The 19,287-nt window shown below is 41.8% G+C and overlaps 1 protein-coding gene across 1 annotated transcript in view; it reads left to right on the plus strand.

Annotated features, from left to right (window-relative positions):
* Positions 1-17,086, plus strand: part of EPSTI1 (epithelial stromal interaction 1) — a 76,740-nt gene extending 59,654 nt beyond the window's left edge. The window contains exons 9-11 of the mRNA XM_030199431.1: positions 12,388-12,461; positions 14,855-14,954; positions 16,788-17,086. Of these exons, the coding sequence (XP_030055291.1) occupies positions 12,388-12,461; positions 14,855-14,954; positions 16,788-16,808 (195 nt within the window). The 3' untranslated portion in view covers positions 16,809-17,086. The remainder of the gene's footprint in view (positions 1-12,387; positions 12,462-14,854; positions 14,955-16,787) is intronic.
* The last annotated feature ends 2,201 nt before the right edge of the window (positions 17,087-19,287 follow it).

A 19,287-nucleotide genomic window follows, 5' to 3' on the forward strand; every position in this document is an offset into this window, starting at 1 on the left:
TAAGCTTATTCTACATATCATGCATATAAAGCACTACCAGATATAACGTGTGCAAACTGCACGTCTGTGTAAAAATAAATTGGTATTATGTGTCCATGCGCTATACCAGTTTATTTTTCTAAGTTGCATTAATTGCAAAGTTAACAGGTTTGTTTTTAAGGGCTTTTAAGTTCTTGCAGGCATTATTAGTAGATAAAACCTGCAAAAGAACCTAAAAAGTAAAAGCCTTCAAAACAAACGTGCTAATTTTGCAATTAGCACAGCTTAGTAAAAATACACTGGTATAGCGTGCACAGGGGTTGTGTGCAGTTTCTAAAAATGCATATAATGCATGCATTATGAGCTAGATTCTATATATGGTGCCTGAAAAATTGGCGCCAAAAACCCACGCTTAGCGCTCTGCTATAAATCTCGCCTAACGCTAAACGTAGTTTATAGAATACGTCTAGCTACCGTTTCCATGACTAAATTTAGTCGCGGCTATTTACGCCAACTAAAACCTGGTATAAATGCCCACGTCTAAGTAATGCATGGAACGGGGTTATTCTATAACACTGTGCATAAATTCAAGGAATGCCCATGACCTGCCATTGCCTCTCCCTGTGAAACCGCCACTGTCCTGCTAAATGACAGCATTGCTGTGTTTGGAACAAATAGTGTCAATATAAAGTAAATGTCACAAAAAACACTTGAGTGGAATATCTGCAAGTGTAACAATGTATTGGTAGTTTAATGAATCATTATAATAGAAGCAGGACAGTGGCATTCACAGAGACTCCTGAGGAAGACCCTATGGCTGAAACATGATTCGTGCAGAGTCTTGATTCTGCTTATCAATAAAAGTCTAATTTTACACTTTGGTGTTGGACCTAGTGTCATTCACCACTTTTGCTGTGTCTGGTATTCTTTGCTCCCATGGAGGAATTTTCAATTTTTGGGCAATACATCACTATCAAAAACTGCCACTTAGGTTACAAATTTGCTGCATTTTATAGATTATTGTAAAACACTGTCATTTATGAAGAATTTTCAGTGAACTGCCTGGAAAAATATAGCATCTGTGTCAGAAAATCAATTAATGTTTGAGCTGTAGCAAATCAGAAGCTTGCCACAGCAAGGCCTCATCCGATTAGGAAGCCTGTAATACATTCTAATTGTAGTCACCAAATCACAAAATAGATTGCTTGGCACATCCTTTTAAATGTAATTATATAACAGCAAATTTTTAAGCTCATCACTGAGCTTTGTTTTCAGAAATTAATTACATTATTCTATTTCTATGAATTGTGAGGGCTCAGTTCTCCAGTCTGGATAATTGCTACTTGAAACTTTGAAAACTCTTGGATGCATTGTTCATCTCATGGGTCTGTCAGTTCAATTAAATATTCCATGCACACAGATCTTTCAGTATATTCAATGCTTTGCACATGGAGCTGTCAATACACTGAGATGCTCAAACCACCATGATGTTTATGCATGGAGCTCTTGACACATGGGCGGATTCTATAGCAATGCATTTAACTTAATTAGCTTAACAAGCTAATTAGTGTTGATAATAACACTTAAGCAATAATAAGCACTAATCAGCATTAATTAGAATTTACGCACACAACTCGCTAAGCGTATTCTGTAATGCACTGCGCCTAACTTCTAACGCATGCAGACAAAAAGGGGCATAGATATGGGTGGGGAAATGGGCGTTTCATGGGCATTCCAAAATTTATGCATATAGTCTTGGAATATGGCCCTCTGCGCATAAATCTACATGCTGGGATTTATGCCATGTTTTTGTTGGTATAAATGGACGCATGTAGTTTTAGGCACTGGGATATCAACTAATCGTATTCTATATACCGTGCATAAATCTAGGTGTAACTTATAGAATACATTTAGGCAAAAATGTTTTCCACATGGATTTTTTAGGCACCATATATAGAATTCCCCCCTTTGATGCTTGGTACATTAGGTCTGGATTTACTTGTTAGGCACTCCTCAGTGCATGAGCAGTGAGGTGGAGTTCCTCTTATGACAATCTGGGGTAATGTGCACTTTACGTTTTGCTAGTTTGTCGTTTCTTTTATTTTTAAAGCATGAGAGTTCAGGCGTGAGTTTGTATTATACTGTGATTATGATTTCAACATTTTTGTTCCAAATACTGTGCACACTTGACCCATCAGATCCTGTAAATATACATTCTATAGGCTGACCAAGGTAACTGAGTGGCTAGCCAACAATAGACCCGTGCTAAATCCCAATAAATCAAAGATCCTTCTCTTTATGCAGCAGTCTGCCTTAATGCTATTGGCACCTATTCAAATTTGCTTCATTCCAGTTCCTTTAGTTCAAAATGCAAAAATACTGGGAGTCATCTTCAGTGCTGCTGTAGTAAAACGTTCATTTTATAAACTATATGTCATTCGTTCTATAAACCCCCCCCCCCCCCAGCTATTAACATTCTCATACACTCCCTAGTAATCAGCCAGCTCATTTACTGCAATACTTTGTACAAAGGGCTCCATATCAAAGACCTGCGCTGCTTACAGCTAGTACAAAATACAGCTAATTAAATTAATCACTGGGCATTAAAAAAATTTGACTATCCAGCTTATAATCGAACGAGAATAACGCCCAAGTTCCGACCTAAATCGGGAGATGGGCGTTCTTCTCACAAAAACAAATAAAGCGGCATAATCGAAAGCCGAACTTTGGACGCTTTCAACTGCACTCCGTCGCGGATGCGGACAAAGTTGACGGGGGAGTGTCGGAGGCGTGGTGAAGGCGGAACTGGGGCGTGGTTATTACCCGAACAGAGATGGGCGCCCTTCGCCGATAATGGATGCGTTTGTAGCTAGAATTTAGGGCACTTTTCCTGGACCCTGTTTTTTGACGATTAAGGCCCCAAAAAGTGCCCTAAATAACCAGATGACCCCCAGAGGGAGTCGGGGATGACCTCCCCTGACTCCCCCCAGTGGTCACTAACCCCCTCCCACCACAACAAATGATGTTTCACAACTTTTTACTTTCACCCTCAAATGTCATACCCTCCTCCCAAGCAGCAGTATGCAGGTCCCTGGAACAGTTGTTAGGGGGTGCAGTGGACGTCAGGCAGGTGGACCCAGGCCCATCCCCCCCCTACCTGTTACAATTGTGCTGCTTAATGCTACTAGTCGTCCAACCCCCCCAAACCCCCTGTACCCACATGTAGGTGCCCCCCTTCACCGCTTAGGGCTATAGTACTGGTGTAGACTTGTGGGCAGTGGGTTTTGAGGGGGATTTGGGGGGCTCAACACCCAAGGGAAGGGTGCTATGCACCTGGGAGCTCTTTTACCTTTTTTTTGTTTTTGTAAAAGTGCCCCCTAGGGTGCCCGGTTGGTGTCCTGGCATGTGAGGGGGACCAGTGCACTATGAATCCTGGCCCCTCCCACGAACAAATGCCTTGCATTTATTCGTTTTTGAGCTGGGCGATTTCATTTTCCATTATCGGTGAAAAGCAAAAACGCCCAGCTCACACCTTGGCGAATAAAGCATGGGCGTCTATTTTTTTTAAAAAATACGGTTCACTCCGCCCCTTCACGGACCCGTTCTCGGAGATTAACGCCCATGGAGATAGGCGTTTCTGGTCGATTATGCCCCTCCATGTTACCCCACTGCTAAAAGCAGCACACTGGCTCCCACTGACCCACCGTATAACCCATAAACTACTGCTTCTAGTGTACAAAGTCCACACCTCTGGCGAACCAGCATACCTATCTTGTTTCCTAATCCCTTCTTGCCCCTCTCATGCACTCAGGTCATCCCAACAGAACCAATTTATAATCCCTAGTTTTCATAAAAATCGGACATGACACTACACACCAGTCCATCTTTTCAGTCCAAGGACTGGAACAAACTGCCAGGGTACCTTCGTCTCTGTTCATCGCTACAAAAATTCAAATATGATCTCAAGCCTTTCTTATATGCTGATGCCTATGGCCAGGGTGGTTAGTATATACGTATGAGGAGCTGGTTGTCAGCCTGTGCTACACAATCCCCCTCCTTTTGTGTCCCACCCAACTTTACTATCAAATATTGTATTTCATTTCCTCCGCCCCTCACTGTCGCTCCACTCTCTATGCCTTCTTCCTAATTATCCCTGATATTCTTTTGATGGGCAGGATATAAACCCTTAATAAACTTGGAAACTAATGGGGCAGGACAGATATGGAGATGGTGATCTTCAGCATAAGAATAGTTTTTGGACTCCAGTTAGGGATCTCAATTGTTAAATTTATCTTTTTGTTTGTAAACTACAAAGCAGTTCAACAGGTATCAGTTCTAGTGAGATAAAGCTGATGCATTTTAACACGCAATCATTTGAAATAAGTTTAGCTCATTCATGATTTAGTAGAGGAGGTTAATTTTTATTAGACTTACCGCTTAAACTATATAGTAAAAAGTGGTTTACACCCTAATAAAAACATTAATAGTTAGAAACAATTAGAATTTGTAGAACACCAGAGTTAATTAGGAAAGCCTAACCCAAACAAAAGGCAACACTCAGGCCACATACACACTTCCTATTTAAGCAATACAATTAAATGAAATCTAGGTCTTTCAGTTTACAATTTGCAGAACCCCCACTGTGCAACACCATCATAATTCTTCACCAGAAAAATCCAGAAATGTGTTACATTATACAGTAGAAACTTGCCATTCTAGTGCTGATCTGAACATTTTAAATCAATTTTGCCCTGCTAGTTATCTGTATGAATATCAAACTTATATTGATAAGAAGGGAGATGGGGGTCTTACTATTAATTACTTATTAAAGGTCTATAAGATTTCACAGCTTTTTGTCCTAGGTCTTGAAGGAATTTTGTTGCAAAGGACAAAGTTTTCTGCTTTGTTAATTTATAACCCAGGGTTTGATAGACTCTTTGGACTAGATCCTTACTTTGGGTTCTGTGTATTACCTGCCTCTGTCCTGTAGGGTTTCCACTTACTGTGTGTTCCAAGCCTCACTTTGGTGTTCAGTGTGTATATCCTGCCTCTGTCCTTTAGGGTTTCCACTTCCTCTGTGTTTCAAGCCTCACTTTAGGTTCTGTGTATTTCCTGCCTCTGTCCTGTTTATAAGGAAGTGGTTCACTTTCATTCAGTGCCTTTGCAATGCCAAAGGTCTCCAGGTTAGTCCGTGTGCAGTGAAGCACTTCTGCCTTGTTCATAGTCTGTGTGCCTGTGGGCACTTCTGCCTTGATTTCTTGTTGCTTTGTTCATAGCCTGTGTGCCCGTGGGCACTTCTGTCTTGATTCCTTGTTTAGGGTGTCTGTGTGCACTTCTGCTTCTGTTCTTCTCGGTCTGTTCGTGTGCTAGGTTCTGCCTTCTGCCATTGTTCTGTTGTTTGTCTGTGTGGTTCAGCTTTGTGTCCTGCCTACTCTGCCTTGCTTGTTCTAGTCCCCTCTACCTTAGCTTCAGCCATAGTTCTGTTGTTAGTCTGTGTGGGTCAGCTTGTGTCCTGCCTAGTCTGCCTTGCTTGTTCTAGTCCCCTCTACCTTAGCTTCAGCCTTAGTTTTGTTGTTTGTCTATGTGGGTCAGCTTGTATCCTGCTTGTATCTACCCTGTTTGTCTTCAGCTCCAGTCCCCTTCCTGCTTGTCTCTGCCCTGTTTGCTTTCAGCTTCTGTTCCTGCCAAGCTTGTCTGAAAATCCTGAATCCTGCTTGAGTATCCTGAATCCTGTTCCTGCCATGCTTGTTGAGAATCCTGAATCCTGCTTGAGTATCCTGAATCCTGTTCCTGCCAAGCTTGTTTGAAAATCCTGAATTCTGCTTGAGTATCCTGAATCCTGTTCCTGCCAAACTTGTTGAGACTCCTGAATCCTGCTTGAATATCCTGAATCCTGTTCCAGCCAAGCCAAGTCCGGTCCTGCATTTGGTTCCAGTCCAGCCAAGTCAAGTCCGTTCCAGCATTTGGTTCCAGCCAAGCCAAGACCGTTCCTGAATCAGATTCCAGCCAAGCCAAGTGCATCCTGAATCTTGTCCAGTCCTGCTTGGGGGGTTTTGCCTCTTGCTGCCGCTCAACGACAGTAGGCCAAGGGCTCACATTGTTCCAGAGTTCGTGCATGTTTGTTCAAAGCCTGGGATCGTGACAGGCGTACTTTATAGAATAAGCCTAAATTTCCACGCAGTTTATAGAATATGCAAAGCACCCATCTGCATGACTTGGTGTAAATGCCGACACCTAAATTAGGCGCAAACTGGGTGTATTCTATAACCACATGCATAGATTTTAGAAATGCCCATGACCAGTCCATTCCACACCCATGGCCATGCCCTTTTCAACTATGCAACTTAAGAATCTATGCGCATCACATTATAGAATATGCTTAGACCGTTCTGCATGTAACTTCTAATGCCAATTAGTGTCAATAATTGATTATCAGGCTTATTTTCGAAAGAGAAGGGCACCCATCCTTCGACACAAATCGGGAGATGGGTGTCCTTCTCCCAAGGTCGCCCAAATCGGCATAATCGAAAGCCGATTTTGGGCGTCCTCAACTGCTTTCTGTCGCAGGGATGACCAAAGTTCACGGGGGGGGGGGGGGGGGGTGTCGGAAGCGTAGCGAAGGCGGGACTGGGGCATGCCTAACACATGGGTGTCCTCAACTGATAATGGAAAAAAGAAGGGTGTCCCTGACGAGCACTTGGTCCATTTTTTCTTACGACCAAGCCTCAAAAAGGTGCCCGAACTGACCATATGACCACCAGTTACTCCCCCAGTGGTCACCAACCCCCTCCCACCCTAAAAAAAAAACTTTTAAAATATTTTTTGCCAGCCTCTATGCAAACCTCAAATGTCATACCCAGCTACAGGACAGCAGTATGCAGGTCCCTGAAGCAGTTTTAGTGGGTGCAGTGCACTTCAGGCAGGTGGACCAAGGCCCATCCCCCCTATCTGTTACACTTGTGGTGGTAAATGTGAGCCCTTCAAAACCCACCAGAAACCCACTGTACCCATATGTAGGTGCCCCCTTCACCCCTTAGGGCTATGGTAGTGGTGTACAGTTGTGGGGAGTGGGTTTTCGGGGGCTCAGCACACAAAGTAAGGGAGCTATGCAGTGCTCCCTAGGGTGCCCGGTTGGTATCCTGGCATGTCAGGGGGACCAGTGCACTACGAATGCTGGCTCCTCCCACGACCAAATGGCTTGGATTTGGTCGTTTCTGAGATGGGCGTCCTCAGTTTCCATTATGGCCGAAATCGGGGACGACCATCTCTAAGGACGAGTATCTTTAAGGTCGACCTAAATGTTGAGATTTGGGCGTCCCCGACCATATTATCGAAACGAAAGATGGACGCCCATCTTGTTTTGATAATAAGGGTTTCCCGGCCCCTTCTCCGGGACATCTTGCGAGGACGTCCTCAGGAAAACTTGGGCACCCCTTTCGATTATGCCCCTCCACGTGGCAATTACCAGTGCTGATTGGCTTAACTAAGTTGTATGCACAAATCCAGAATACGACTGGATTTGCATAAGCAAATTAAGTTGCGCTATATAGAATCTGGGGGTTTATGGATAATGAAATGAGCTCCATCTACCATTTTAAAGCCAGAATATCTGGCTTTAACTGATGATTTTAATCTTCATTTTCAAAATAGTGTGTTCCCCAAGGTGGATGCATTTTTATCTGCCTTAGCCACATAGGGCTTTGAGCCTATAATGAGAGATGTAGCAGGGCATCGCATGGATCAGTTGTTTTGTCTCTTGGTATAAATTAAAAGTTGGTCTGGATGAATGTAACCAGTCAGGCGGCTCCATGGACAGATCATCATCTACTGTTTTTTTTTTCTTTTATCTTTAGCAGGCATGAGAAATTGGAGTTCTAACACACAGGGTTTCTCCTTTTTGTTTTGACCAAAAAATTGATGTTGCTAATTTTTTGGAAGAATGTAATAAGCCAATACGATTATTGAATTACTGGATGCCAAGAATCAGGTTGAGTTGTGGGATTCATCTCTTCATAGGGCAGTTGATAAGTTAATCCCTCTTAGGAGTGTCAGTGCTCTGGCCTATTGGAGGAAATTGTTGGGGTGGTACATTCATGACTTGATAGAATGAAAAAAGCAATTGTGACAACCAAAGTATCTGTGGCTTAGTCATCTTTATGTTAGTTCGAATCAGGTTTTCAGGATATTCACAATGAATAAGCATGAGGTAAATTTATATGCACTACCTCCATTGTATGCAAACCTATCTCATGTATATTCATTTGGGCTATCCTGAAAATCTGGCTAGGTGTGTCCCAAGGACTGGGTTGAGAACCACTGGGTTAGAGCAATAGGCTAATAACCAGGGAAGTCCACCTCAAATCCTGCTGCTGCTCCTTGTGATCTTAGACAAGCCACTTAACCCTCCATTGCCTCGGGTACAAAATAAGCTTGAAAGACCTCTCAGGACAGGGAAATGCCTAGTGTATCTGAATCTAACTCACTTTGAGCTACTACTGAAAAGATGAGAGCTAAATCTAATGAACTATGCACGATTCAAGTGTTGGGGGCAGTAATGTTTAATCTGCCGGTTGATATTCAAAGCGAGTTAACCAAGCTGACCAGTTAACTTGCTTGTTTGTGGCTATCCTGTAATTTTCAGTGGCAGTTAGGGGGCCCTTTTACAAAGACACGGGAGGGCTAAAGCGTGGGTAGCGTGCACTCGATTTTGGCGCATGCCAAATCCCACAGTAGAAAATAATTTTCTATTTTCTACCATGGGGTCGTAACTGGCCCATTAAAAATATCCTTTTTCCCATCTTTGGTAAAAAAAAATGGCCCAATGCGCCTAAAAGACCGCACCCACAGTACTGTAGGCCACCTTTTACAGCAGCTTTTTAAAAGGATCCATTAAATGGTTAATGGCACAAAAAATGACCGGTTAGCGAGGAACTTCACTCCAGCTCTGTTAGTGGTGTTCTGGGGGCGGAGTCTAGCTATGCCTCAATATTCAGACGTAGCCGTACAGGTTTAGCGGATAAATAAGACCGCATAAATAGCTGTCCTATCTTTATCTGCTAATCTGAATATTAACTTTAAATAGTCATGCGCTAGCTGTCTTTAAAAAAATAACGGATATTTAGTGCCGAAGTTGGTTAATTTTTAGAGTAATAAGAGATTCACTGAAGGCCCCAGCCTACTTAAATTATTTAGGGGCCCTTTTATAAAGCTTACCGCGGCAAAAAAACCCCAAAACTGGCGAACCGCGGGGCACGCTGAGACATCCCATGGTAATTTTTTTTTTTTAATCATTTATTTATAATATTTCATTTTACAAGAATCACTTGCAAAACAGTAAAACAGAGATGATTGTACATTAAAACAATATTAGAAGAAAACAATCTCAACAAGATAAATGGATTTTATACAATCTTTCTCTTTCTTAGACCACAAAATAAATAGGGAGAGTGAAACAAGACAAGGAGATCAGTTTAAGCAACAGCAAACAAAGAAAACGTGGTATTAACCCGATTATCCCCGGTTATTATTTATCTAAATCATTATTCCACATTGATCATCTGGTTGGTTTCTTCAAGACCATAACGGTGCATAGTCCATCAATTTCATTGGAAACATACTTATTGTCCAATATTAGTGAAAGTAATACACCTGATTTCATTTTTTTCCCTTTTAAAACCAGAAATTGTTTAACAATACAAACCCTTGAATCTCCAATCCAATTCCCGCTGATTAAAGTAATCCCAGTTTCACAGGCTTCACTCCTTTTGAATTAATATATTAAGAGGAATCATTTCAGAGGAAAAAAAAACATTAGGAGTCATACCCGGAACTCTGGGAAAACAAAAATCTCGATATTAATCATCTACAACAATATTCATTTTGGATCCCATGGTAATTTTGCCATGTTCATGTGCTACTCGCACGCTTAAAAATATTTTTTCATTTTTTGGCTACATTGCTGTGTGCTAACCAATTAACACAGGTTTAGCACACAAGCCTCTGTTGCCTACAAAATAGGTGGCGGTAGGGGCTCATGCACTAATGAGAAACATTAGCGCATGACCATTATTGAAAAGTTCAGAAAATCGGGGTAAAAATGGCCTTAGCGTGTGGGAATGACCTGCATAAGGGCACACTAAGGCCACTTTTTACCGCTGTATGGTAAAAGGGCCCCTTATTTATTTATTGGGATTTATTAACTGCCATTATGAAGAGATTCTCCCAAGGCGGTGTACAGCTAGTACAGCTTGAAATAGAACTTACGATTTTGTTAACAACACAACGACAGTGAAATTATCAAATATAAGAATAAATGTAATCAATGAGGTAAACCTGGAGGTGGCAAATTGAATTCTAGAAATAGGAGTAACATGATTCAGAGGCTCATTTTAGACATAGAAAAACGTCCAAAAATCGACACAAAATGGCAGATGAACTTTTTTTTTGCCAAAATGTCCAAACTGCTATTTTCAAAACCCATTTTAAGACGTGTTTCCAAGTTTATCTCCAAACAGCTGCCTATTCTATTTTTAGCTAAGTCTCTGGAGAGACCTCTTTTGGAAAATAATTCTGGGCACTGTACCTTTTAGAAGGATATAAACTGGATATGGAATTAGGCTAGCAGGCAGCTGGGTGGAGGAGAAGGAGCAGAAGCTGGGTGGGGCTCCCTTTGTATCTGAAAAGATATTTTATGAGTTCTGCCATGGTAAAAAGTTTGGGAATCACTGTTAAAGGGATTGGATTTGGTATACTGCCTTTCTGTGGTCATGTATTAACCACAGTGGTTTATGTATTATACACAGGTATTTATTTTGTATCCTGGGCAATGGAGGGTTAAGTGAAGTGGTGGGACTCAAACTCAGTTCCCCTGGATCTTAGGCTGCTGCACCAGACATTAAACTACTCTTCTATTCCCCCTACTCTTGGTATAGAGTGTATTAAGCCTCTTCTAATTGTCTTGGGATTCAGAGGGGCCAGCAAACCCCTTTCATGACATGGTATCAGTGTTATACTTAGCTTAAAAGGATAGGCTTAGCCTATACATGTTAATAGTGAAAGGCAGAAATGGCATGAATTCAGAATGATATACTACTCATTAAATAAAATTATGTTTGCAAATTAAGCAAACCCCTACTTATGTTTAATGTGAATGGGGAGCATTTATAATAAATATAGATAACACATGCAAGGAGAAACAATGTTTCAGTGTGTTAAAAGGGCAATTTTATAACCTGGAGTGTAAAGCTGGACATCAATAATGCACATATGTTACAAAACACCAGCATTTTCCTGCATGATTGGTGCCAGTAATTGCAACTTACGTGCATAAGTGCTAAGCACTGTTCTATAACCTTTGCATGTTATGCCGCTTTCCCTTGGGAAAAGGGGGCATGGCCATGGGAGGGGCACGGGTGTGTTAGGGTGTTCCAGAATGTTACGTACATAGCTATAGAATACTGGGTAAATTCACCTAACTTAGGCGCCAGCATTTACACTAGGTTTCAGAAGGTTTAAGTCTGGCGCTCAAAGTTAGGTGCCCTTTATAGAATAGTGGTTAGTGCCATTTCTTTTCAGTGCCCATTTTTGAGCACTTTTTATAGAATTTCCCCATTTATGTACAAATACATAGGGTGTACACATGGGTGCAGCACGGGTGTGTCATTTGTGTGCATCAAGCAACACCCGCAACTTGTAGAATACTGTCAGTTACATGCATTGTGTAGCACACTTAGACTCACCAGCCATTTACATGATATAATTTACCTCAGTAATATCACATGGAGAGACATTTTCAATATGACATCTAAGTTGGACTTTGAACATTTTGCGCTAAATGGCCCAAATCCGAATAGGAAATATGGCCATTTTTGAAGCAGCAAAACGTCTATCCTTTTTTTTTTTTTTGGAAAATGGCCACATGCTAGATGGTTTTGTGCTCTGTGTATTTATCTTTTTGAGCCATTTTTGAAAAAAAAAAAAAAAAAGTCCAAGTGAAAAACGCACAAAATTAAGCTATTGGGATGTAGAAGGCACCAGCATTTTTAGTAGACTGGCCATAAAGACATCCCAGGAGAGCAATGGGGCACCCTAGGGGGCACTGCAGTGAACTTCATATTTATTCTAATACTTCATTCTCCAACTTCACAAATTTTGATTTTGATATATAAAGGATCGATGAATTTTGGTGTTTGACTAGCAGCAATTGACTGCAGTTTTGGGAGATGCCACCTCTGCTGATCCAAAAACAAAAATTATATTCTATATGTTTGACTTGACTGGTTGGATAAACTATACGTTCATGAGATTATGTGATATTTTTCGATCGTTGATAGAAGTTAATGAGTCCTTGCCAAAATTGTGTTAATTAAATAACATTTATACTCTTTCTTTTTTCACTTTTGTTTCCAGAGTGACTTATTGGAAAGTAAACAAAGGCAAAAAGAGAAAGAGAGGAAGACATATCTACAGATGGAACACAGGAGGTTTGCCCTTTAATTAATTGAATAAATAGAAGCATTTATCTCAGAGGCTGATGCAGAAAGGTATTGTGAGCAGAAGCTTTCAGTTACTACAAGATGCATGCATGTGTTAATAGGTGAAAAATGCAGAAATGGGTTCAGAGCAGGAGTTAACTTGCATGGTACACACAAGCACACAATTTACATAAGAACATAAGTGCTGCCATCCTGGGACAGAGCGAAGGTTTATCAAGCCCAGTTCCTGTTTCCAACAGTGGCCAATCAAGATCATAAGTAGCTGGAAAGATCCAAGAACAGTAAAACTGACTTTATGCTGCTTATCCTAGAAGAAGCAGTGTATTTTCCCCAAGTCCATCATAATAATGGCTTATGGTCTTTTCTTTTAGGAAATGGGCCAAACCTTTCTTAAACCCAGCTAAGCTAACTGCTTTTATCACATTCTCTGGCAGCAAATTCCAGAGTTTAATTACATATTGAGTGAAGAAATATTTTCTCTGGTTTGTTTTAAATTTACTACTTAGTAGCTTCATTGCGTGCTCCCTTGTCCTAGTATTTTTGGAGAGTAAACAAGCGATTCACATCTACACTGTACTCGGTATATCATAATCTCCCCTCAGCCATCTCTTCTCCAAGCTGAGGTCATTAGGTGTTCCACTGCAACTAGCTTCAAAGTAGGGCGAGGCTACTGCTAGAGGTCATGGTGGCCATTTTTGAGTGGCTGCCACAAGAAGCAGGAGTGAGTGGGCATCGCTCCTGCCTATTTCCCCACTGGACCACCAGGGAATGGGCAAGTAAGCCTGGTAGCATGGAGGGAGTGGGGGCTTGCTGTTCTGGGGGTGGGAGGGTAGGAGGGGGAAGTGGCCATTGCAAGGGGAGGGGTTTGTCCTGTTCCAAAAGGTTGAACAGGCACTGGCCGATATTCAACCCTGTGGCCCAGTTGCTTTTACCACATAAAGTTAGGACAGCTTTTTTTCTGTCCTAACTTTATGTGGCTGCTCAGCCGGTTTGCAGACTGAAAATCTCTGCTTAACTGCTAGCTTTCCACACCTGTCTCTGCTGTAACTCTGCCTCTGCACCACCCACAAACTAGCCAATGTTGGCATAGGCAGTTACGAGGGTTATTCAGTGCCACTTTCCAGTTAAGTGCCACTGAATATCCCCAGTTAGCCCTGGACAGGCAACTTAATGGCCAGGAGTCTCTCCTGGCCACTTAAATTGCTCTGAATATTGACCCCAGTATTATTAGATTCTTGATATAACGCCTTTCAACAACCAAAGTGGTTTACATAGTACATACAGGTATTTTGTCTGTCCCTAGTGGGCCCACAATCTAAGTTTTGTACCTGGGGCAGTGGAGGGTTAAGTGATTTGCCCAGGGTCACAAGGAGCTGCAGTGGAAACCGAACCCAGTTCTCAGCCCACTGCACTAACCATTAGGTTACTCCTAAGAATCAGAGCCACCTCACCAAAAAAGAGGGGAAAAAACCAAGCAGAAAAAGCAAAGCTACCGTTTACCACAAAAAAAAAAAAAGACTTTAAAAAAAAGTATAACATTATCTAAGCTCTTCCAAATGAGGGATCCAGAGCTGAAACATGTCAGACACATCCATGCCACGTTGGAGTCAGGCCCACCCAGTAAGCAGCAATAGCATAGGCCACTGAGAGGAAATTTGGAGGTGGTGTTAGCGCTGGTATTGCCTAGTGCCCATCAGTGTTAAACTCTGGCGCCAGCAATATAAAATCAGTGCTTATCACACCACTGGTTTGTAAAGTGACTGACTTCTACATAACATAAGAATAACCATACTGGGTCAGACCAGTGGTCCATCTAGCCTAGTATCCTACTTCCAACAGTGGCCAATCCAGGTCACAAGTACCTGGCAGAAACCCAATTAGTAGCAACATTCCATGCTACCAATCCAGGGGCAAGCAGTGGCTTCCTCATGTCCATCTCAACAACATAGACTTTTCCTGCAGGAACTTGTACAAACCTTTTTTTAAACCCAGATACAATAACCGTTGTTACCACATCCTGTGGCAATGAGTTCTAAAGCTTAACTATTCTTTGAGTGAAAAATAGTATTTTCATGTAACTTCATTGAGTGTATTCTAGTCTTTCTGCTTTTTGAAAGATTGAAAAAATTGATTCACTTTTACCTGTTCTACACCACTCAGAGTTTTGTAGACTTGGGTCTCATTTGAATTTCAAGAGATGCTTCTACAATAAAGTTTTTTCAATCTATATCTTCAAAATCCTCCTCTGGTTTGTTTGTGGAAGCTCGTCTACTTCTACTTTTGTTTTTGTCTGAATTCTACATATGTCATAAAGCAGATTTGAAATATCCCTTCCAAACTGCCAGCTAAGCATAAATTTGCATTTTCCCATTATTTTGAAGGGTAAATAACGCTTTTCTGGACAGACTGCAAGGCAAAAGTCAGTCAAGTGACCAGCCTGGACATTTGAGAAAAACAGACGGTTCTGGCAGTGAAAGCTGGGTAAGTAGTTAAAGTACCTGAGGGTTTGTGAAATAACCCAAATTTATTTGTTTTAAACACATTGTTCATAAAGTGAATCAATAGTAAGCTGACTTTTGCAGTCTGTGTGATTTATCCTCTGCCAAGGAAATGTTTATAATCTTTTCCCCTGGTTTCCTCCTCGCCTTATTAAAAAGAAATAATAAAATTGTCCCCGGCACATAGATAGATTGCTTTGAATGCAGAACTTCATCATCACTTTTCTGGGTTCAGAGCAGAAACAAATTAACTTTAGGATTTATGCTCCCAAAAGACTTCATTTGAATGATGGTTGAAAGTGTTGTGTTCTTTTTTAAAGAGAATAAATGATAAGGGACTTGATGTGCAGACTGGTTGCACCAAATGGTCTTTTTCTAATGCCTGTGATTCAGATCACCACTCCAGAAAACTGACATCATTTTTATGAAGTATCACAGATGAAGTGTCTTTCCATATATTGTATCTATATTAAGAACATTTTTGCAACTTGGTTTAAAATAGTTTCAATTGTTCCCGTCTAATTAACATTTTGAATGTTTTCTTCCTTTTTATATATGTGTCTTTCTGGTTAGGACACTTAGATTACTTATTCTATACACTGATGCTACTGGTGGATGGATGAGGTGATAAATTGTTTTTGCAGCTCAAGATTGCTTGAGTTGAAAAGAGATTGGTTCTCGCCTTGTACAAGATCTGTTTCCTGCAATTACTCCTGTTGTGACATCGGTATTCACTTGCTCTGGAGCTTATGCAATACAACTTCCCCCAAATTTTGCATAGGTCGCCCAAAGGGGCCTTTTTACTAAGCAGCGGTAGGGCTAATGCACGGGTAGTGCGTGTCAAATCAACACTACTGCCGGGGTAGCCCGGGCGCCCAGCGGTAATTTCGAAGTTGGTGTGCGCTGTTTCCCCACAGTAGAAAACATTTTTCTATTTTCCAGCGCAGGGGGTATTCCCAGAGGTAATCGGCAGCGCAGCCACATTGATACATGCTGAATGATTACCACGCGGTTAGCATGTGAGCCCTTACTGCTAGGTCAATGGGTGGCAGTAAGAGCTCAGACAGTAAATAGCCATGCACTATTTTAATTTTAGAGCACGGCCATGTGCTGCAACATTTTAAAAAAGTCTTTTTTCCCAGATGCGGTAAAAATTGGCCCAGTGCACGCTAATTTCACATGTCCAATCTGCCACAGGCCACTTTTTACCGCACCTTAGTAAAAGGACCCCAAAGTTAGGTGTGCAATTTTTGACACAGATTGCAGATACGCACATAAAGTAATTGCCTAAATTGGTGATAATTAATAATTGACCTTAACAAGTGCTAATCGACACTATTTACTGGTTATTTGCGTATCTGATCTGCACCCCTATTCTATAATCTACATCCCTATTCTATAATCTACATGCCTGAGTAGCCTAGTGGTTAGTGCAGCAGACTCTGATCCTGGGGAACTGGGTTCAATTCCCACTGCAGCTCCCTGTGACTCTGGGCAAGTCACTTAACCCTCTGTTGCCCCAGGTACAAATAAGTACCTGTATATACCATGTAAACCACTTTAATTGTAGTTACAAAAACCACAGAAAGGCAGTATATCAAGCCCCATTCCCTTTGCCCTAATGTTAATTACTCTTTGGATTCAACAATCTTGGGGATCTTAATTGATCAGTTTCTTTCTTTTGATTGCCAAATTTCCAAAGTAGTCTTGCATGTCTTTAATTCATTAAGACCATTGTTTTCAAGTTCAGTCTTTTGCACTTTAGTTCAGTCATTAGTCTTAACCAAACTTGACTATTGCAATTCAATTTATGCAGGTATTAAGTGGAGTCTCCTAAGAAAACTACAAACTGCACAAAACACGGCTGCCTGCCTTATATATAGATCATCGCATTACGTTAAAGCATCTCCTCTTCTTCAGGATCTACACTGGTTACCTATCAATGAAAGAATTTAATTTAAGCTCTGTGTTTTTGCTCATCGGATTCTTTATGGTATCTTACCATCTTATATGATAGATCTCATTAAGTTATCACCACGAAGTGCCTCTTCTTTATCTAGAGAATATCTCATATTACATTTCCCAGGTTGTAAAAACTTAACCTACAAAACTATCCATAATGCTAATTTTTCTTACCAAAGTACCAAACTCTGGAACTAATTACCCAAGTATATCAGACACTCAGTCAATATGTCGTTTAGAAGTTTACTTAAACCTTCATTAGATCTGTGTTCAGTTAATATGAAAATATTTTTTTAATAGTTGTATTCTTGTATTGATATTAATTGTCTTGTAATGCTGCTTCCTAATTTGTTATGTAAGCCACATTGAATCTGAGCTTTAGTGGGAAACTGCGGGGTAGAAATGCCATAATAAATAAATAAATAAATAAATCTTGCATGTAGCTTCAAAGGGGGTGTGGCCAAAGGAAGGGCTTGGATGGGTCATGGGCGTTCCCAGAATTCAGGCACAGAATTATAGAATACTTCTGTTTCTCCGCCTGACAGTAGATAGGCGCGAACATTTATATCAACCTCTGGCAGGCGTAAATGCTCATGCTTAAAGTTAGGCGCAAAAGTGACATAAGCTAGTACTGCCTTTATAGAATTCGTGCCAAATTGCGCAGCATACCTGCGCCTAACATTGGCCCCCTACACAGAATTCATCCCCATGTGCACAGCCAATTATAGAGGATAATTTTAGAAGCTCTTTTTGTGCAGAAATATTCTTTTTAAATTGTTGAGACTACATACAAATAAAAGGATGTGCATACATTTTGCACGTGCATAGATTTACTTAACCTGAGTGGGGCACGCTGAGGAGATGCATACTTTATTAAAATATACATACATGCAGTGTAAAATAAGCGGGGAAATGTATATACACCGACTCCAAATTTTCTGTACATGGCACTGACATTTCGGTGCCAAAATTTGCAAAATTAGCTTATGAGCCAATTAATATTAATTGATATTAGCAATCAATTATTGACAACTGAAATTTGCACACCCATCTCCTCATGCCCTATTCTATAACCCCGCCTACCTAAATCCCCTAGCATACAACTCAAAAGGGGGCATGGTCAGGGGAGTAATAGGGGCATTATTAAAAGTTGTGCATGGAGTTATAGAATAGCCCCATTTCCACGCCAAAATGCCTGGAGTTTCAGCTGGCATAAATACTGGTGCTCAATTTATGGTGCGGAAAAGGGCTCTAACAGGCAGATGATCAAAAGCCCTGCGCCGTTCCAAACAGCACTCTAAAAATATCGCTGGAACAGCGTGGAGCGTTATTAGAAGGGGTAAAAGTGCGGGAGAATTGTGCCTGAGCATGCGCTCAATCCTCCCGCACTTGTTTGACAGGTCTGGGCTGTTAAAAGCCCAGACCTTTCAAACACGGGCTGGAGGTCCATGGGACCACCAGACTCCAACTACCCCTGCCCCAAGCAATCAAAACGGGGGCTGGAGGTCCGGCGGACCTCCGGTCTCCGCAACGACCCCCTCCCCAGGTTCAAGGAGGGCTGGAGATCCCCTAACTCCCCTCAGCATTTCTAAAGGTCCCTGGTGGCCCAGTGGGTGACCGACACCCCCCTTCCCAGCGACAGGGGGGCTGGATGTCCGCTGGACCTCTGGTCCCCCCAACACAGTTCCCTAACCTCCTAGGGTGGTCCAGTGTCAATCTCCCTATCTTGAGTTGGAGGAGGGAGGTAGCCTGCCTCCCTCCTCTTCCTTCAACGCTGCCGCCTGCAAAATGGCGGCGCCCAGCCCTGCCCAGTGTATCCTGGGATGCGCTGGGTGGGGCTTCACACCATATAAGGGAGTTTGCTTCATTGGGTGGAATGTGGCCTGCTAGCATCAAATGCATGCTGGACAGGGCTCACCATTCCTCCCCAATGGTCTGCAAACTCTAACGCCTGCTCGGAGCTGGCGTAGGGTTTGCCGCAGCCAGCGAGCCAATCTTTGGCGCACTGGTTGCTGATCATTGGGGATGAATAGGTTTAGCATGCATTTGCATGCTACTTGCGTTCAGAGCCTACAAGCGTGTTGTTTCATGGGGACTCTGATCATGGCACGTTAGCAAACGCAGGCGCTAGTATGGCGCTAACAGTCTCTAGCGCCGGCGCTTGCTTCTGATCATCCCCCTGTAAATGCTACTCTAACATGATGTTTAGCAGCTTTGTTTTTAGAACAAGTAAACCTTAATCTAGAGATTGCTGTTCCGCTGTTGGAAGGAACCTTCATGCTCATACTTTGTGTTTGTGCTTATTATTGAAGAATTTGATGAGCCCTGATTCAGGCAGTTTTGTCGAAACTTGG

The sequence above is a fragment of the Microcaecilia unicolor genome, chromosome 4 (genome assembly GCF_901765095.1).
Source record: "Microcaecilia unicolor chromosome 4, aMicUni1.1, whole genome shotgun sequence".
NCBI classification, from domain to species: Eukaryota; Metazoa; Chordata; class Amphibia; order Gymnophiona; family Siphonopidae; genus Microcaecilia; species Microcaecilia unicolor.